This window comes from Urocitellus parryii, chromosome 8 (genome assembly GCF_045843805.1).
Source record: "Urocitellus parryii isolate mUroPar1 chromosome 8, mUroPar1.hap1, whole genome shotgun sequence".
Lineage (NCBI taxonomy): Eukaryota > Metazoa > Chordata > Mammalia > Rodentia > Sciuridae > Urocitellus > Urocitellus parryii.
In genome coordinates, this window is record NC_135538.1 from 92,117,224 (window position 1) to 92,139,717 (window position 22,494).

The following is a 22,494-nucleotide window of genomic DNA, read 5'->3' on the forward strand; positions in this document are numbered from 1 at the left end:
AAAGAAAATTTAAAGCTATTAAAACTATCAAACTACAACCAAATAATTATTTTTAAAAATTTTAAATAAAACTACCTTGGTTCATTCCCTTAAACTATCTCAGGCTGCTCTCTCAACACAAGAGAACACCATTCACACACGATAGTCTGAGATAGGTACCTATTGGAGTTGTGCAATCCAGCCAATAAAATGGTTACACCCTAATCTCAAATTTTGGTTACAGAACATTAACTTTACCAGGAACAAAGGACAAACACATGCTTCTAACAGAGCTTTTAAAATTTATAGAATCTCACACTGGCCCCATTGATTAAAAACACTTATACCCATGAACTTTGCTGGAAAAAGAAAAAGAGATAATTACACTACAGTTCTCAGTATTATGTAATTTATCTTCATATCAATATATTTTAAAAATCTGGTGGCAAATTATATCCAAGGCAGGTTGTTTGTTTCAACTGGGTCAGACCATTATATTAGTCTGTATAATACTGCTTTTAAGAGGATACCTATTGAGGGACATTTTTTAAAGCCCTTGTGCACTGAAAAGTCACTAAGGATTTTCTTTTAATATATCACACATCATGATAAAACTATGTATGAATTTTCATTCTAGTTGTAATATAAAAATAATTTTCCTTCCCCTGGTCACTAGGTTTGTTTTCACATTTAGGACATGATATTTTTCTCCTCGAAATGTTTTTCTCCTCCAGAAATGATTGCTAGAAATTTGACAGCCAAAGTTGAGGCCCACCTGCAACATGTGTTCTATTCATTATCAGAACGTCTGGTCCCACTACTGGTTTTCACTTATTCCTTTTATACTTTTTTCAGTCAAAATGTTCTAAATGTTTACTATTCTAGTGCCCAAATGAACAACCTATTTAGAAGTAAACCCTGCCTTTATAGCAGTAAATCATTTAATTTAAATTAATGTTTGATCTTAATTAAACTATTTAGTAAATCCCCATAAATTAGTTGTGACATTAAACACAATAATGTCAAGAACTGTAAAAGGTCTTGGATTTTACTCACAAACTGACAAACCAGCCTGTTCCTTATTCATAGATGCTGACAAAATACACAAGACTACTGGTACAGAGACAAAGAACTCTGTCATTCATAGCACAGAAAACAGCAAGATTATGTTGTGTCAGTTTCCCTTGCCTCCTACAGTTTCCTAGAGACAACACACAGATGTACCTTAATAAATATCTACATACACAGTGGACTGAAATATAAGAAAGGAACAGGACAAGAAATTTATTGCTTTTGCAGTGAAGAGTAAGCAAGCCTACTCTTTGACATAAGAGGTCAGGGTGAGAAAGCAAACCTTATTACCTCATCCCCCAAGGCTGCTTACTACAGTCACAACTCAGGAAAAAGGTGGTCAGGACACTGCATTATTAACATACCCAGAAAGTAAGTTCAAAAACTCACGGCCCATGGCAAACTACCTCTCCCCACAAGTGTATGTTATGCATAACTAATCTCATTAAACACCCTTTTAAAAAAATCAGAAAAAAATTATTTCTATATAAACTTTAAAGATCCATGATAAGGGAGACAAGGTTTTACTCAACATTATGTAACTGCTGCCTGGCACTCTACTTGACACAAAATGAATAAATAAAAAACAACTCATTTTTAACAAAAATACTTCAAAGTTAATGTTTTCAATTACAAAATGAGGGGAGAGGGCAGATTTTTTTCTTGTACCTAAACTGAATTCCATCCTGAAACAATGACTTTACCTGAAAAAAGGTTTCAGATACACTGTATACTTCAACCTGCTGGCACTTTTATTAAAAGCATACCCTTAGACCACCTTTTTAGTATTCATGATTGACTCAATCTCTGGCCAATGATTACTTCTCTAAACCTCTTGGGTTTTACTAATTATAAGCATACTAATAAATCTCTTCTACAGACACAAACATTCTTTAGAAAGGAAAACAGAGAACTATTCTTTTTTGTTCTTCTAAAAACAGAGTTTAATAAAAAAAAAAAAAAACTGATCCTTATTTTGTTAAAACTTCAAAGCTAAATAAATTTGGGAGCCAGTTTAGAGCCCTAATTTAATAGTACTCATGTACTTAGTGGCAGAAAATTTTACTGTTCAAATCTGACTATTGTGACTTATTAGTGAACTTAGAAAATTAATCATTCTGGAAATCCTCAAGGCTATAAAATGGGATTTATCTACAGATCTGAAGTTCTCTGAATATTTAATGAGAAAATGGAGGCAAAGAACTTTTGAATTGTACTTAGTACATACATTAATGCCCACACATATTAACTATTAATTTAGAAATTTACTTTAAATATAATCCTTTGTGAGAAAAGACGTGGAGGCTTTCTTTATAAGCTGCCTGCCTACAGATTCACCTTAAAATAATTTTCCCAAAAATTCTGAGAATATAGCTAGTAAACAAATGTAAACTAGCCATTCAAATAACAACATAACATGTTCAAAGATTTTGGTGTCTTTTTGTGATAGTTAATCTTATATAAGCTTAGCAATGCTACGGTATCCAGATATTTATTCAAACACTAAAGGTGGCTGTAAAGGTGTTTGTTTTTTTTAATTGGTTTACATTTAAACAATTAGACTTTGAGTAAAACAAATTACACTCTCATACAATCAGCTGAAGGGTTTAAGAGACACCCTGAGTTAGAATTTTACCAGCGGACTGTATTTGAATCAAGCTGCATGCAACTCTTCCCTAAATCTCCAGCATGCCAGGCACTGCAATTGTGACTCAATGGTAGAGCGCTTGCCTAGGATGTGTGAGGCACTAGGTTCAATCCTCAGCAGCACATAAAAATAAATAAAATAAAAATAAATCTCCAGCCTGCCCGCCTACCCTACAGATTTGGGGCTTGCCAGCCTCTGTAATTACATAACTCATTCCTTTAAAAAAAATAAAATAAAATAAATCAATATCACTTTTACTGTAAATACACACACATGCACCCCACAAACTGGATGTTCTATCTGGAGAACCCTAATACACTTACAAACTCTGAAAAGTTTAATAGCTGTATTACCAACACAAAACTAACAAATAAGATATAACTAATAGGAGGAAAGGATCTTGAAAGCAAGGAAACTAATGCAACGTAACCCTGGAAAAAATAAATAACAGCTTAAAATTCAACACTGACAAAGACAAGATAATAATGTACAGGGTTCCAAAATCCTTAAGAATTACCAGATATTAATAATTTTCTATTTATTACCAAATATTAATAATTTTACATTTATTACAGATTAATTAGGTCACTCATTCAATGTTGCAAACTTTATACGTCTTTTACCACTTCTTCCCCACTAAATTCCATTCAATGAAAACAAATAAAAGGTTAAAAAAATGACAACCAAAATCAGATAAGATTTCAACACATCTCTACAGATGAAAAGAAACTGAATAGAAAAGTCTAATGGAATAGCATGAAAAAGAATCAGTTCAGAATCAAAGGTAGTTAAAGGTATGAAAAGGACAACTGTGTCCAATAAATTTTTAGTCTCTAGCAATGGAATGATAGGGAGGGCATAAGTATTGAGCTGGACCAGAAATAAAGAATTAACTGGAAAAAAAAAAATACCTGAAGGCCTAAATCCTAAAAGATCAAATGCCTCTCTTCCAAATTCATTATCTAGCAAGGCCCATAACTAAGCACTGATTCCAAGCAAGAAAATCTTTTCCTAACCCTAAACTGAAATTGAATGAACTAGACTCAGTAGGAGAATTACTATCTAAATAAGATACTTCTCATTCTGATATTCAGAGGTTCCACAAAAAAACTGCAGGATATCTAGATAAAGTCCACTTATCTCTTAGTAAAATTGGACTAAATTTCCCACTGAGAAATATGAAATAGGATTCATTTTAGACATCTACAAACAATCAATAAGAATCAGACATTTGGGGAAAACCTACAATACTATGGGAAAGAACAAAATAAACAAATGGAAAAATTAATTCAAACTATAAAGAGATTGTTACATGTCCCTATGTAAATAGATTGCTATTTTAAAATGGCATGAATAAAAAGAACAGAGTTCTTAGAAAAATAATTTTCATAATTAAATATTCAAAAACATGGAAACTATGGCAATGAATCTCTCAAAATACACAAAGCAAAAAAAAAAAAACAAAGAAATAGGTAAGAAACATGGGACAACATCTGTCTACTAGTAATCTGCAGAAAAAACACAAAAAAATTCCTCAAAGTTCAAAGGATTACTCTTCCAAACTGAAAAGGCTCCTGAAGTACCCAGAAAAATAAAAAAAGACTAAATCAGGATGCATCTACATTTCATAATATCAAAAAGAGAAAATCCTAAAGATGGCGTGGAAGGAAGGCTACCTAACAGTACAACAAATACTCATATAAATATAAGGCAACCCATTAGTAACACCAGATGTCAGCAGGCCAAAAAACAATGTTTTAAATTCTTAAATATTCAACTTCTATATAAAAGAAAATCATTGGGCTGGAGGTGCAGCTCAGTGGAAGAGAGCTTGCCTAGTATGTGTGAAGCCCTGGGTTCGATCCTCAGTACCACATAAAAATAAATAAGCAAAATAAAGGTATTGTGTTCATCTACAACTAAAAATATTTTTTTAAAAAAGCAAATCATTAATCAAGTATAATGGTATTACAAGGTTATTAAGGATATATTAAGCAAAGAAAATGTATAGAAAAAAGGAGAGCAGAAAAGCTCCAGGATAAGAGATATCCAACAGGCAAAGAAAATGACAATAATACAATGACAAAGAAGAGACAGAACAGGAATGGGGTCGTGGCTCAGCAGGGAAGTGTTCACCTAGCATATATACAATGTGCTGGGTTCAATCTTCAATCTTCAGCATTACATAAAAATAAATACATAAAATAAAGGTATTGTGTCCAACTGAAACTTTATATATATATATATATAAAAGAAAAAGAGAAGAGCAGAACAATGACAAAGAGCTTGGGAGGATAGGGAAAACAACTCAACAGAACCAATAGTACACTCAAGACTTTGGGAAAAGAACCCTGTTATAATATCACAGAAATGTTGTTAAAAAAAAAAAAATGTGTAGTCAGCTACTCAAGGAACAAATTTGTACTTATCTTCGACCAAGATTTGTTTTTTGGTTTAAGGTTTGTTTTTTTGTTTTAAGTGAAAAAAGCAATGGCCTTTGAGAATAACAATAAAATAAAATTAGTAGTACATGACAACAATAAAATACAGTGATAGAAAGACACAGTGATAGAAAGTTAATTTTATTTCATATTTTAAATTATAAAGCCAGAAAATTTGATATTCAGTCAATGCAAAGTAAAATTAAAATATGCTTGATGTTATAGTATGTTAAGCTAAGGAAAGCAAAAGTAAATGGAACCAAGTAGAAGTGAAACAGAAAAACTAAATAATATACAAAATGAAGACGTGAATTAGAAAACTCTGGTCTTGGTCCAAAAATTCCCTCTCTGGGGATTTTCTGAATTTAGAAAATGATACTTTAATATCTGTATTTTATCTATGAGCGCAATTTTTATTTTTGGTATTAAAGATGACTTGTAGAAATGACCAATGATGCTGGGGTTGTGGTTCAGTGGTAGAGCGCTTGCCTAGCGTAAGGCACTGGGTTCGATTTTCAGTGCTGCATATAAATAAAATGAATAAAATAAAAGTTCAACAACATCTAAAAATATTTTTTAAAAAATGACTAATGAAAAACACCTATTTGGCTGGGGATATGGCTCAGGCGGTAGCGCGCTTGCCTGGCATGCGTGCGGCCCGGGTTCGATCCTCAGCACCACATACCAACAAAAATGTTGTGTCCGCCGAGAACTAGAAAATAAATATTAAAAATTCTCTCTCTCTCTCTCTCTCTCTCTCTCTCTCTCTCTCTCCTCTCTCACTCTCTTTAAAAAAAGAAAAAAGAAAAAAGAAAAACACCTATTTGAGGAGAACAGGCATATACTATTAGAAATGTCTGAAATGAATAACAGTATAACACAAAGTATAAGAAAACAGCAGAAACAAACTAAATAGCAATTGAAGCTGTTTATGTAAATAAAAAGTTATCACTGTGTTTCTAAGTTATATTTCACATAAACAATGAAATACATCAAGCCTACAAAATCATTTAGAATCAAAATAAACACAGACTAATTTTCAATTAATAACAGTTTCAGTGACTCTTATGTGCAAGGCTCTGGGTTCAATTATTAGTATTGCTAAAAACAAATAAAAATTTGATATTTTAGGTTCAAGCAAAGGGGCATCTAATAGAAACAACTATCTGATGCCTAAATCACCAGTGAAACATCCCAATTAAGGGATCATAGCCAGCAAAAGTATAAATCCCATATCTGTAGGTTCCCTTTTAGTAATCCATTCAGGGAATTCTCAAGTTCTTCCTTTTAACCACTCAAACTCTGCTTCCCTCTACTACCAACTTTATCTAGTTCTTTTCCATTTGTACATAAAGAAGTCAAATCCCTGGGCTGGGGTTGTGGCTCAGCAGTAGAGCCCTCGCCTAGCATGTGCAGAGCCCTGGGTTCGATCCTCAGCACCACACAAAAATAAATAAATAAAATACAGGAATTGTGTCCAATTACAACTAAAAAATAAAATACATGAAAAAAAAAGTCAAATCCCTTATCAATATGACAAACTTTCAAACACCTATGGCAACTATTATTTTCTTCTCTTTCCACCAGATTCTAACATTCTCTCTCTCCACTTGCAGATGTTAAAGTAACACCTCTAATTCTATGAGGAGTTACTCAATGGGGTTTTGTTGTTGTTTTTCTAATTAGTTGTACATGCAGTAAAATGCATTTTGACACACTGTACCCAAATGGAGCACAACTTCTCATTCCTCTGGTGTGTATGTGTTTTAAGTATCTTTATTTATTTTATTTATTTATTTTAATGTGGAGCTGAGTCTCAAACCCAGTGCCTCACACCCGCCAGGAAAGCAATCTACTACTGAACCACAACCCAATATATCTTTAGTACAGTGGGGTTTTTTTTCCTTTTTGATATGGGGGACTGAATGCAAGGGCACCTAACCACTAAGCCACATCCTCAGCCTTCTTTTTATACTTTAAATAAAGAGACAGGGTCTTGCTAAGTTGCTTAGGGCCTCACTATATTGCTGAGGCTTGATTTGAACACGTGATCCTCTTGCCTAAGCCTCCTGAGTCACTGGGATTATAGGCATGACCCACCATGCCCAACACAATGTATTTTGATCAATTTTTTTCATCATAATTGCATGATTACTTTGAATTAGATTTGTATTTCTCCTGCTTAAAAGTGATTCTCAAAAGTTGATGAATCATGAACCAAACATGGTGGGTCACGCCTGTAATCCTAGCAGTTTGGGAGGCTGAGGCAAGAGGATCAGGAGTTCAAAGCCAGCCTCAGCAACTTAGTGAGACCCTAAGCAACTTAGCATTACCCTATCTTTAAATAAAAACAAAAAGGGCTGGGGATGTGGCTCAGTAGTTAAGTGCTCCGAGGTTCAATCCTTGGTACCAAAAAAAAAAAAAAAGTATGAAAAATGGTCTAAGAGGGTCACTAAAATACAGTTGTTTTTTAAAATTAGCAAATAAAATACTAGTACTCAGAATAAACAAAAATAGTGAAGATTCCAGTGCAAGTAGAGAATTAATTTGCATGTACATTGGTATAATTTGGACAAATAACTCCCTCCTACCCCTAGAAAAAGTACAAATAAAGACTACAATAATAAATATCTCAAAACTGGATTTTAATGGACCACAGTACCACTATGCTTACCTAGTTCAATGTATTTTCTAATAGAAAACTGTTGTGCAGCCAGGCATGATGGCACATGCCTATAATCCTAGTGGTCCAGGAGACTGAGGCAGGAGGATTACTATTTAAAGCCAACTTCACTAGCAGATTAGTGAGGTCCTAAGCAACTTAGCAAGATCCTGTCTTAAAATAAAAAAGGGCTGTGGATGTGGCTCAATGATTAAGGGCCCCTGGGTTCAATCCTTGGTATAAAAAAAAAAAAAAAAAAAATGTTGTCCAAAAAAATCATGAAGCCATAAAACCTGTAAATACTTTTCAAACTAATCTCAGTGACACAATGGATCACAAATCATTTTTCCAGGACAAGTGCAACATAATCTTTTTCCAATTCTAAACAGATGAATTCTGTTTCTAATGATGAATTATATCGATATGATTAAAAGTTACAAAACACAAATACTACAGATTCTCATTCATGTAGAAGCTACAAAAGTTGATTTCACAGAAGTACAGAGCAGGATAGTGGTCACTTGAGGTTAGGAAAGGTAGCGGGAAGGGAATTTGGAGGGAGATAGGATAGCAGATATCAAAATACAGTTAAGAAAGAGGAATAAGTTCTAATATTCTATAGCACAGTAGGGTGACTATAGTTCACAATAAATTTATTATGTATTTTTAAAAAATTAGAAGGAATTTGAAGCATCCCAACACAAAGGAAAAAAATGATGTGTCTGAGGAAATGTTAATTTCCCTGATTAATGTATCAAATTATAACACTGTACCCCCATAAATATGTACAATTATTATGTGCCAATTTAAAAAAAAAAAAAACATGTGCCAAAACATGACTAAATCATAACATGGATGAGAAATTTGTAAACTTAGTTAAGATGTACTTTGCTCAAAAGGAAAGCAGTATAAGACAAAATTCTTTTTTTAAACAACAGTGCTTGATTATCATATAGTATCAGTGGTATTCATGATAAGAAAACAATTAACAAGTGCATGTTAGACACTTTACAGTTGAAAAACCACAGAAGCACACAATATGAACCAACTCACAGCAAATATGAAGTATTATCTATAGGAGCCAAATAATTTTTTAAATTTGCCTCATCTCTAAAAGCCATGTTATAGGAAGGATTTTTTAAATAATTTAATTTAGCGAATTATGATTTTGCAAGGCATGATGAAGCCTGGAAACATCATCTTAGTTTAACGGAAGGAGTATAGTAACTACAAGTGCTATATGAATAAAAGACTACTCTGAATACCCACGCATGTATCTACAATGTGTCTGTCTTCCTGGTCTTTAGGTAATGTTGATCAACACAGTAAAAACAAATAAAACAGAAACATCAAACATTTCTCTTCAATGCATTACATAAAGAAACAAATCATAAAAACAAGATTTTTTTTTCCAATGAATGGGTCATCACTGGCAATGTAAAAGGGGAATGCATTCGTTTATAAAATTAACATTTCTTCATGACACTGATAATGCCAGTAAACAGCATTTCAATAATTTTGAATACAGTCCTTAAGTGGTATATATAAAACACATTCAGTATCTTAAAACTTATTACTTGGAAAATATTGTTTTTAAGGGCTGGGGAGGTGGCTCAAGCGATAACGCGCTCACCTGGCATGCGCAGGGCGCTGGGTGCAATCCTCAGCACCACATAAAAATAAAATAAAGATGTTGCGTCCACCAAAAACTAAAATTTTTCTCTCTCTCTTAAAAAAAAAATATTGTTTTTAATTTAAAACTAAAAAGATTTTTTATAAGTATAATAAGTGATTTAATGATCAAGATTGAGTATCTAGTATTTCCTGGCTTTCCTCACTCAGTGGGATGGATAGATGGATAGATGGATAGATAGATAGATAGATAGATAGATAGATAGATAGATAGATGGATGGATGAATGTATTAGTGGGCAGCACATCTAAAAGCCATATGCAAATATTGCAGGTAAACTAATACTTTACAGAGTCAAAAGCATTCAAAAAAAGATCAGAAATCCATTGGTTGCTCTCAAAAAAAAAAAAAAAAAAAAATCAAGCAAGTAGCATCCCAAACAATTGCTAAATGTAATATTCCCTATTCCCTATTGTTGTTATTTTTTAAAACTACTATATGATTTCTGGAAACAACTGAAATATAACGCAAACCACTCAACTATGTCAATGAAAAATTGGTCTTTACTAAATACAGAAAACAACCTGGTTCAGCCTAACAGAACAAGATATGGAAACTATTTTGTTTGCAAATTTTATAACACTAAGAAAACAAAGTTACAAAGTAACCACAATCTATAGCTGTCACTCTCCTGAGAATACAAATAGGATAATTTCATCAAAACAAAGTAATAACCTATAGTGTCAGGGTAAAAACATCTAGCTAAGAAATGTCATTTTTATAACAAAGGCTGAAATAACTTACAAACAGCTGAAAAGTTATTGGCCACATAGTGCTTTCATTAACAGTTACAATAAGATTTCTTCTTTGAAATGCACTAGTAAATCTAATATTACTCCAAAACAAAACGTCAAAAGTTTTATTTTAAAAAATACTTTCCATTTTGCTCTTGTTATAAAATGTTTGGGCCTTTACTGACCCAAATATCCCAAAATGCAAAAAGAACTTTGAAGTATATAAGATAAATCCCCTGACAGATGGCACAATGAAATTTAAACAATCCTGGACAGAAGAGCTTTATCATTATTTTTTCCCCATATACTCCCTGACACATCTTAAAAACATACATACTACAGGTATATGATTGCAACAGTTCTGCTACAGAATCTAAAATAAACAATTGTAGCAAACAAATTTTAAGGTAGGAAGATTAAGAAAGTAACTCTATTCAAGTTGAAGTTCAAAAGATAAAAGAATCATGAACAAGTATAAATAAATCAAACCTCAAAAAAATTAAATACTTCACTAAAGAAAACTTCTAAAAGAAAGAAATGAAAACAATTCACATGAAAAAAAATCTTCATATCAACAGGAACCAATTTTTTTAAAGGGGATAGCAAGTAGGATTACTGATATTACTAAAGAATAGAATTTTCTAACTAAAAATGTCTAAAAAGATAATACATGAGTCAATTTCAGACCCAATACAACATCCTTTGAAGATAATTATAATTCCAACAAGTAAACAAATATTAAATAAATGTTCTTCCTGAACTTGGACTAAATTGAGAAACAGTGTGCATACAACCAAACACTGTCAAAGTTCTTATTAACAATAAAGATAATTAGAAATACTATACTGAGACAGGCACCAAAACTTGAACAATGCATACATAAAACAATTTTTAAAGCTTTAACACATTTAAAATACAACAAGAACAATGTAAACCTATGTGGTAACACAGCACAATGAAAATAATTCAGAGATACAGCATTAGCAACAATTCAAAACCTCAGTATTAAGGAATGGTTCAAATGACAAGATTCACAGCATCCAGAGTTGAGGTCTTCAGGCAGAGTAATGTGACAAATTTATGGGTTAACAGCAGATCACCCATTCCAAAGTTAAGTAATGCTATATAAAATTTTAAATATTTGGCAGAAAATATTAAAATAAAATGAAAAATATACTGGAAAACTATACTTGAGGAGAGGTCTAGAGTCATGCGACACAAACCAAGATCACATAAACCTGTGCACTACTTCAGGAAATGATGAAGGAAAGTCTTACCTTTCCATGTGAGGCTTTAAACCTTTATCTAATTTTAGCTTACAGAGAACTAGCTCCCTCAAAGTTTAGGGTAATATTTCCTTTGCTGTATAAAAGAAAAACTACTTATTTTTCTACATATTAACATAATGCCAAAGTGACTTCTTATTAAATATAGTTTAGTTTTAAAGAAATTTAATTAATCTCGCTCTTGGCTAGTTCAACTGTAGATCCTAGAGCAGTGCTGTCCAATATAAACATAATGCAAGCCACATAATGTGATTTTAAATTTTCAAGTAGCCACTTCTTTCAAAAACAAAACATAAAATAAGCCAGGCAGGACGGTTCTTCTACTTAGCTTATTGAGACAGGAGGCTTGACACCAGGAGTTTGAAACCATCCTAGGCAACATAGCAAAAGCATTCTCAAAAAAAAAAAAAAAAAAAAGGAAAAAGAAATCACACAACATTTATTTTAATAATTTTTTAACCAAAAATATCACTTTAACACATGATGAACATTTAAAAATGCTCATTTTTATTTTTATAACATTTTATATAATCTTTTTTTCACACAGACTTCAAAATCTCATGCATTTTATAGTACATCTCAATTAGTACTGGATGCGTTTCAGGAAATCAACAGTAATATGTGGCTAGTTGTTACTATACAGGAGAGCACAGGTCTAAAGGTTTATTCCTGGTTTTGAGACACATTCGAAATACTAAAGAATCTGAAACTGGAGCAAAGAATTATTAAATTTGAAGGGCTGGGAGGAACATTAGGAAGGGTCAATTTAGCCTCCCCCTCCCTTGACTCCAGCAGGCCTAGGGTAACAACGTGTCCCAATCTGCCAGGCAATCCCTATTTGCTAGTAAGACTCCTAATTCACAGCTGTTTTGATGACATAATAATTAACAGCACATCCTATGATTCTCATAATATCCCAATCTGGATGACAAATTACATGGTCATTCAAACTGTATCTACAATATCCTTAAAGATAACTCCACACTCCTTGGAAGAAAATTTAGTTTAAATTCTAATTCTGATGCCTGGAAAAGAAGCTCTATATTCAAAGGAAAGAACCCTAAATTCACTACCTCACCATCAAAAAACAAAAAAAAAAACAACCAAAAAAAAATGCTGCTGAAAATTCTTATTTTAAATTGCAGACTAAAAAAAGAAAAAAAAAAAAAAGTAAGAATTACCTGTTGAACAAGGCATCTGGAAATTGGGATCATTGCTATCCAAAACAGGCAAACAGAACTGGTTACTTGCAGATCCTAGCATAGGATCCTTATCGCTGAGCATGTTCTTCAGCGAGTCCTCTAAGACATTTTGACTTGTACTAAAATCCTCACAGACTTCATTCTCCAGGTTGGATCCTAGAAATAGGGCATCATCTAAGTGTTCAGTAGGAATTAAATGATTAAATGTATCAACTATATCCATGAAGACTTCTGTGTGTCTTTCAGCCCTATAGAAAGACAAAAAAAATACCATAAGAAATAAAGCTATCAATTGAAAATCACCTAATACCAAATTATTTTAATAGTTTTGAATCTAAGAACACACTTCTGAATTTTTGTTTCAAAAAAAATCCTGTTTTTAGAATATACATTTGGAAATGTGGAATGAATCTTTACTAAATAATCTTTCTTTATCATGCATGTAGAATATTATTTTACCAGAAATCCTAAATGTTTACTCAATTCATTACTTTTAGGAAAAAAAATATGTATACAGTTCAATAATTTGACACATTTAAAAGAATTACATGGCTTAAACCATATGTTTTTAACCATAATGTTTCCATAAATTAAGAATCAAACACTTTTACAATAAGTCCAAGTATATAAACTAAAATCAAGTCATTTAAATTACTGTTCCATACCTAGTAAAACTGTAAAGGATCCTCGCTTTATTTACAAGGCATTTAAATTATCTAAAGAAAAGTAACATATAGACAAAAAGTTTTGTTGTGAAGGCAAAAAGGAAAATAGAAATATCAACTAAACCAAACAAATCACAACTTAAAAAACTACACAAGCACACGAAGATGTGCACATAAACACATTTTTCCCCCTGAGGTCCCCTTTTTGTAAAAAATGAGAATAACAGGAAAACAATCATATCATGAATTTAAAATTTATTTTATGTGTAATCTATACAAATTACCAAGTTGTCTCCTATTTGAACTGTTCCTATGAATCAGATATTCAGCAAAAGTCATCTCAATATCTAAAGGGGCCTCAATTATCACAAGATGAATTATTTTTGATACTGGTTTTAGATAAAACCAAACCAATATATATTTGGGGGGTAGGAGGAGTCAATAAAAAAAAAACTGTTTAGTCAGAAAATCCTATTGATTAACCAGAATGCACTGTGCTCCATATTTCAAGGTTTTAAATTAGCTCCAAATCTACCAAAATTTTCTCAAACTGGCCTTCAATTCTTCCCCCTATAAAATGAGGGAAGAGGTTCACATTATCATTTACTGGTATACAACATACTTTATTAAACATTTTACCTACATTATATAATTTAATCCCCCATAATAAATTGGATCCATTATTATCCCTGTGTTACAAATAAAATGAACTTAAAAATTTTAAAATTTTCCCCAAAGTCAGAAAACATAGCCAAGGTTCAAACCCAGATTTCAGTCTTCATAGCTCCAGCCTGGTGGTAACCATTACCCCTTCACACTAAGGCACTGGAAAGATTTGATTCATTAAAGTCTTTTTTTTTTTTTTTTACATATGTTTTTAGTTGTCAATGGACCTTTATTTTATTTGTTTACTTACATGCAGTGCTGAGAATGGAACCCCAATGCCTCACACATGCTAGGCAAGCACTTTACCACTGAGCCACACCCTCCAACCCTCATTAAGTCTTTTAAAACAATTTTCCACCATTTTCAACAAATCAGTGGTTGCCTGGGGCCACAAACAAAGGAAAAGACAGGCTCTAGAGAAATTATGGTACTTTGAAGGATGATAGAAATGCCTGAATCTTGATTTTTAGTAATGGTTTCAGAAATTGGTTCATTTTTAATGGGCATAATTTATTGCACCTCAAATTAAAAAAGAAAAAAGCTAAGAAAATTCCCTTGGTCTTTTTTTTTTCTTTAAATATGTTTTTAGTTGTAGATGGACACAACGCCTTTTATTTATTTATTTTTTATGTGGTGCTGATGTTAGAAACCAGAGCCTCACACATGCTAGGCACATGCTCAACCAGTGAGCTACGACCCCATCGCCTCCCTTGGTCTTAAAAGAGTTAATCCCCTTCAAAATAAGTTTTAGTATTCTCTACTAAAATTCTGCTATTTGTTTACACAGAAATAGCAATAAAGCTCTGAAAGAAAATGTTACCTATTTTACTTATTCACTGGTTATTCTCCAAATTAACAGAAAATTGTAGTTAGCAATGCTGATAAAAACGAATAAAAAGTTTAAGAAAGAAATCCCTACAGCTATATGATCTCAGTACGTAAGAAAGCCTCAATAATACATCACCAATATTCTGATAATACATTTTTGAGTTCCAAAGAAATTCTAGTATAATAAACCAAACAATCAACAATAATTTACTAAAAAGGTTTACTGTTTGCAAATTTAAGCAGATTAGAGAATTACCAATGAATTTATCTGAATGTGCTCGAATCTAAACTTTACACTACAAATCAAAATTACTTCATCTTCAGAGGGCTGCATCCCAATTAATAATCTTCTTTTCTCAGATGAATCAAAAAGAAAAAAAGACAATTTTAGTTCTAGAAACAAACTGTTCATTTTTCTTCTAAAAATGGTACTCTGACTCTACTGAAAATACACCCATTCTCATAGTGACACAAGGCTAATAAATTCTATAAATTTCACCTGATATCTTTCTGTGGCACCAAACACACAGTACTTTCAAGTGGGACATTCAGAACATTCAGAAGTTGTAGTCATGCAGTTCAAGATCACAAAGCCATATGGAAGACCAGCCCATTCTAAATCTTTACAACTTTCCCTCCCATAATATACTGCTATTTGCAAAAAAAATCCTCAAACTCCTTTACTGAAAGTGCTTACAGAGTTTATGCCATATTTTTAATTTCAACAGCAGATAAAATTTAGTCTTTAAAGACCAATTTTAAAAAACAAACAGCCAGACCCAGTGGTGTACACCTGTAATCTTAGCAACTCCAGAGGTTGAGGCAGGAGGATCACCAAGTTAAAAGTCAACCTCAAAGCAACTCAGTGAGGTAAGACCTTGTCTCAATAAATAAAAAGAGGTGGAGATGTGACTCAGTGATTAAGCACCCCTAGGTTCAATCCCTGATACAAAAATAATAATAAAATAGAATAAAGCACACTATTTTAAAAAATGCACAAATCCAGCTGTCCAGTATACTTTTTTAGTCAAAACTAGTATGGCACATTAAGTTTCCCAGGACTTAAATAACAGACATTATCAAGGAAAATGGTTTATATGGTCCAAAGTGGAGTCAGAGCAAGTAAAACAAAGTCACATTTCTTTAACAATACCTTTTATTTTTCATCAAATGTTTATTAAGAATCTACCCTGCATAAGGAAGAGGCAGGAGAACATCAAGTTCAAGGCAAGTCTCTGCAACTTAACAAGACCCTACCTCAAAAAAATAAAAAAATAAAAAAGGACTGGGGGTGTAGCAAAGTGGTAAAGTACCCCTGGACTCAATCCCCAGTGCAAAAGGGGAAAGAAAAAAGCAGCTACCTTTGTATGAAACACCTTGGTAGGCCAAAGAGTATGGGAATCTTCTAAAACAGAATAGAGCATAAAGCCTCCCAAACTTATGGGTCCAAAAAAGACAATTTCCATAGAATATGTCATAAGACCAGTATTTTGTGGAATACATTTTGAGGAAAACTGTTCAAATTAGTAAGACTAGTTTTTCTTATGTAGTTCCAACTGGTTCCGCAAGCAATTCCAGAGGAAAAATGCCAAAAATGACTGAATGCAGCCATCCAACAAGACCATCATAAAAGTAACATTTATCAGAAATTAACATCAAGTCATTTTAAGAAACATCTCAGATATCAAAAACAAAAGTTCTTGCTTAGTACCAAAAATGAAAGCTCTTAGGCTACATAGAAAAACAAATGTTAACTAACTATAGACATGCTACATAGAAAAACAAATGTTAACTAACTATAGAAATATTAACTCACAATGGACACACTAGTATGTTCAATGCCATGTAGATTATATCATGGAACAGGAAAAGTACAATAAATAAACTCGTAAAATTAGAAAAAAGTATGTCATTTAGTTAAAATTAATGTACTTTTAGTAATCTTTTAGTTCTGATAAAGGCAATAGTATTAATGTCAGATGATAATAATCAGAGAAACTGAATTAAGGGTATACCAGAACTTCATGACTTCTTTGCAATTTTCCTATAAATCTAAAATTATTCCAAAATTTAAAAATCTTTTTAAAAAACACTAATTTTCAGGTATCTAATGTGGATAGACAAAGATAATCAGATCTAATTGAGAAAAATTAATACCCCATTAGTATCCTTGTTAATTATACAGATTGCTAAATATAAACAAGTTCCTTTTCTTACACTGAAATTTTACTTAAACACTTCCTTACTTTTGGTATTATAAATTTAACAAATGAAACACAATGAGCATATATGGAGTATATTTTAAATGGCTAATAGTAAGTATATACCTAGTGAAACCAATATCAACAATTTGGGAACAGATTTGCTAAAATCATAAATGATTTCTGGAATTAGAGATGTACCTTATGTTTATAGACAATAAGGTATGCAACTAAGTCAGAGAACTGAATAATCTGGTTAATTAATATTATTTATAAATCATATTTATTAAACATTTATTACAAACATTATCTTTTAAGTTCCAATGAAACAAACCTGTCTCAAAATTCAAAAAATTAACAATCCAAAACAGAATACAGACATATAAACAAATACAACAGCATGTAAACATCTCAACAAAATAAGAAGTGTCATATTAGAGGCTGCAGATAGTATCATAGAGAAAGGTGAAACTCAGGAAGCCAAGAAAAGCTAAGGGGATGATGTGTAAGCTGGGACCTGAAGGTCCAGAGGATATTATAGGCAAAGAGAAAAGCATACACTAATTATGAATGGTTGAGTTCAGTCCTAATGGAGAGACTCAGAATCCAATTAAAAATTGTACTAACATTCTAAATAAAGTTTAATCTGAGCCCAAAGTTATTTCCTACTTTAAAATACTTGTTTCATCTATAAAGCTAAGAGAATTATACTGCAGCCAATTTAATTAATACTAATAAAATCAAGTTACATTATTTTCTAGTGTTTCAAGCATGACTAAAATAGAAAAAGCTTAATTAAATAATAATGGAAAAAAATTACACTTCTACTACAAACCTACTTTTAAAAGTCCGTTCTTTTAAGAACATCTTTAAAATAAACTTATTATATACTATTTCTCTTAAAAAAAAAAAAAAAAAGCACAAATGAACCTAACAATAGCGAGATGAAAATATATCAGGACAATTATAAATTCTATTGAAAGAAAACTGAACAGGGTAATAGTAGTGGTGGCGGCAAACATTCTATGTATGATTATAAAGGAAGATCTCACTAATGTAGCAACATTTTAACCAAAGCCTGAAGTGAAAAAATGATTAATTCATAAATTGGGTAAGAGCAACATAGACAAAGACCTGGAAGTGCAAAGGTCCTGGAAATGAAGCACACTAATGCCTTCCAGTCCTTACATCATAGTTTAAATTAAACAGTCAATTTCATCAGGCATTCTTAGTTAAGAAAAAATTTCTAATAAGCAGTGATAATCACAGATAAAATACTACTGTTAATAACAATAAAGAATAAATTTAATATGACCTATATTCATGCCAGGTAATGCGACAATCTGCTTTGCATCAGTAATTATCAATCAGAGAGAATTATGCCCATCCAGAGGACATTTGGCCACATTTAAAGACATTTTTTGCCACTGAAGATGGTACTAGAGAAACCTAGTAAATATACATTAAGGCACACAAATAGCCCAAAACAAAGAACTGTCCAGCCAAAAATGTCAACAGTATCAAGGCCAAGAAACCCTGCTCTACATTTATTATTAACTCATTTATCTTGACAGTCATATTTTGTAATCCCAATTATACAAAAATAAATAAATTTGAGTCAGAGATTAAATTACTTGCTATAATTAAGTGGTGGAGCTAAACATGAATCCAGAAACATCTCATTTTGCCCTATGAACAAAACATGTAACAATGAATCCCACCATTATATATAATTATAATGCACCATCAACAATAAAAAAAATATATATATGCGGGGGGGCGGGGGGGGGGGGCCTTGAATCCCAGCAACTCAGGAGGCTGAGGCAGAAGAACTGCAAATTCAAACCCAGCCTCAGGCTGGGCATGATGACACACGCCTGTAATCCCAGAGGCTCAGGGGGCTGAAGCAGGAGGATCTTGAGTTCAAAGCCAGACTCAGCTTTGAACTCAAAGCTAAGCAACTTTGAGACCCCATCTCTAAATAAAATACAAAACAGGGCTGGGAATGTAACTCAGTGTTTGACTGCCCCTGAGTTCAATCCTTGGTAACCCTCTCCAAAAAAGCCAGGCTTAGAAACTTAGTGAAGCCCTAAGCAACTTAGCAAGACCCTGTCTTAAAGATAAATAAAAATTAAAAAGGGCTGAGGATATAGCTCAGTGGTTGAACGTGCCTGGGTTCAAAACACACAAACAAAAATATGGGGGCAGGGAGTCACTGCCCTTACCATTACTCTATGTTATTTTTTTGTAAAGTTAAATTCACTAAATATTTATTATTCAGGGCACTGTTCTAAACAACAAATAGGTATTATGCATTTAATCTTCACAATCGCACAATTAGGCAGGTATTATTATGAATTTACGAGAGGGGCTACAGTTTATCAAAGTTATACCCAACATTACAGAACAAATAACAGCAGGGACTCAGATCCACTCTGTATGAAACCAAGATCAGTTTTTGACCACTATGGCATAAAAATACTAAAAATGAACCAAAGGTTATCCTTCTTGGATAAAGTCAAGGAAAATTACTAAATGTCAACCCATGTGGTATGACACTACTACAAAACACAATTCTACAAAGCAATGCAATCTAGTCATCTGCTCTACATCAAATTCTACCCAATCTCATTAATTAGTTACAATATACTGGCAAATCTCATAAAAGAAAACAAGGATAACTTCTTTTCTGAATGTATCTAGTAAAAAGAATACAGAGGATACCAAGGTGTCTGCTTGCAGATTTATGAATTTAGAAAAAGAACTAACAGGTAGAAGTTGAAACTCACAAAAGCAGAATTACTAGCCAACAGAAGAAAGATGAGTTAATTTCAAGGTTTATCGTTATTTTGGCATTATAAGTGATATTTTAAGAAGCATTAGAAATTTGAATTAACTAAGTACTAAAACTAGCTCATCATTATAACTATACAGTCTAAGTAGTAATAGGCCAACAGATACTTAGCACTTACTACATTCCAGGTCCTATGCTAAATGTATTGTATGCATTGTCTCATTAGCTCTTTACAATGACTCTGTAAAGTAGGTGCAATTATTATTTCTCTTATACAAAACAGTAAATTGAAGTACAAACAATGACACAATATTCCCAAGGTCACACACCTAGTATTCTCAAATTGTAGCCCAGGTAGTATAATTCCTGAGCCTGTACTTTTTTTAGTTAGACACAATATTTTATTTATTTATCTTTTATGTGGTGCTCAGGATCGAACCCAGGACCTCGCACATGCTAGGCTAGGCAGCGCTCCACCATTGAGACACAACCGCAGCCTCTGAGCCTGCACCTTTATACTTTCTGTACTCTATACCCATAATACATATTAATGTTTATAAATTTTAATATTGAAGCCAGATTTAAAATTAGGTAGTCAGTGTAGTTAGGTAAATCGGGTCTAATATCGAATGAAATCTAAAATGGAGGCCATGTTGAGAATGAATTTCCGGAAAAGTTGAGCAACTCTTGGAATGTTTATGAAGCCCAGGAAACAGCCCCCAACAGATCTGGAGAAAGCCCATCCCAAAGAAATGTTAATGAACAGCAAACTTGACTCAGAAGTGCAGCAAACTTGACTCAGAAGTGCCCAGATTACTTCTTTGGCCCACCTGTATCCCAACCCTTTCCACCTACATTCCATCACCAAAAACTATAAAAAAGGGACCCTTCAACAGATTCCACCTCTTGGGTCCCCTTCTTCCTCCGGGAGAAGTCTTTTCTGCTGTCCTTTAATAAACTTCTAATTTTCCACTCTGACCTTGCCTCGGCGTGCTTCTCTGGTGTTATTCTTCAACATTGGGGAAGCAAGGACTCGTCACCGGTCAACAGCGGTAACAATATCATTCATGAAATCCACAAAAATACTATAAATTTTGTAGTATCACTTTTGGTGACTGATTCTTCTTACAAAACAAAGCAGGAAATGTGCATTTAGCCACCCTATACAGATTAAAAAACAAAATAGCTATCCTCAATGTGTATGAATAATACAGTGTGAAGGAAAAGCAAAGTCATCAACAAAAAACTTTGCAATTTATTTTATAGTCTAAAATAAACTTCACATAAACTACGAATTTAAATACATTAAACTTAGCCTTCCTGTATAATCAATGCCACTCAAAACTGTCTAATGAAATTAGATTACACCAACAGATTATACCAATGGGTAATACTTTAAAATCTTTCTGTATTTCCCCTCTTTGTTGTACCAATTGTCATAAAACTTTAAAATTTCTGACCATAAAAATGTTTTAAATTAGCTGGGCTTGGTCATGCACACCTATAGTCCTAGCAGCTTGAGAGGCTGAAACAGAAGGGTGAAACCCAGCCTCAGCAATGGCGAGGCATTAAGCAACTCAGCAGAACCCTGTCCCTAAATAAAATACAAAATAGGGCTGGGAATGTGGCTCAGTGCCCCTGAATTTAATCCCCGGTACCAAAATTAATTAACTAATTAATTAATTACATAATTTGCCAGGCATGGTGGCACACACCTGTAATCCCAGTGACTTGGGAGGCTAAGGCAGGAGGATCACCAATTTTTTTAGAGGTCAGTCTCAGCAACTTAATGAGACCCTGTCTCAAAATAAAAGATAAAAAGGGCTGGGGATGTAGCTCAGTGGTTAAGCATCCCTGGGTTCGATCCCTAGTACAAAAAAAAAAGCCATAATTCATAACAATAACTGTACAGTCTATACATCTGAAAATTTCATACACCCTTTATAATTCTTGAAATATCTCACTTTTTTGACTCAAATACACTGATTAACATTTCATGTCTTTGAATCTTATTTTTTAGCATAGACTATATTCCTTAAGAGTAAAAACAGCACTTGGGTCTCAAGTATTTTTAAGCAAGTCAATAATCTCAGTATCTATCCAAGTGTAATCAAAGGGCAACAATTAAAGGAAAATGTTTTTTACTATTCTCAAAGATGTAACAGTATCATAAATGTGTAACAATCTACAAGTCATTTTTGTAGTTTAAAAAATATCTATGCTTCCAAAAAGTATTCCAGGATTCTCAGAGGATGCTCCAGGAAGAAATAAAACACAGTCTAAGATGTTCTATTCCTGAAAAGAAATAAATCTACAGCCACTTGTCAGAAAGAATTCCTGAAATGCGGATGAATGAAAATATTTAAATCAGCACTCTAAGAACCCTGAACTCCCTGACACTGTGTGAAGCAGTTATTGGTAATACAAAAACCTGAATGCTGATCGATAAATCTCCATTATTTCATTTAAAAATTGAAGCAGTATTATTTTCAGAAAACTTTAATACACAAAAAGGCTTTTATGACAAATTGTAACAGACTTAATCTGTATTTTTTTAAAGTACACATGTAAGAAAGCAAAAAGTATCAAAAAAGCAAACACTATATTACCTTGTCAAGGAAAAAT

At 32.8% G+C, this 22,494-nt stretch overlaps 1 protein-coding gene across 2 annotated transcripts in view; it reads right to left on the reverse strand.

Moving 5' to 3' along the window:
- The window catches only part of Phf3 (PHD finger protein 3), an 85,499-nt gene that overhangs the window by 60,417 nt on the left and 2,588 nt on the right, over window positions 1–22,494 (reverse strand). The window contains exon 2 of one of the 2 annotated variants that reach the window (XM_026396812.2): window positions 12,695–12,963. The exons of the other annotated variant lie outside the window; for it this stretch is intronic. Coding sequence (XP_026252597.2) covers window positions 12,695–12,938 — 244 coding nt within the window. The 5' untranslated portion in view covers window positions 12,939–12,963. The remainder of the gene's footprint in view (window positions 1–12,694; window positions 12,964–22,494) is intronic. 2 annotated transcript variants of the gene reach the window in all.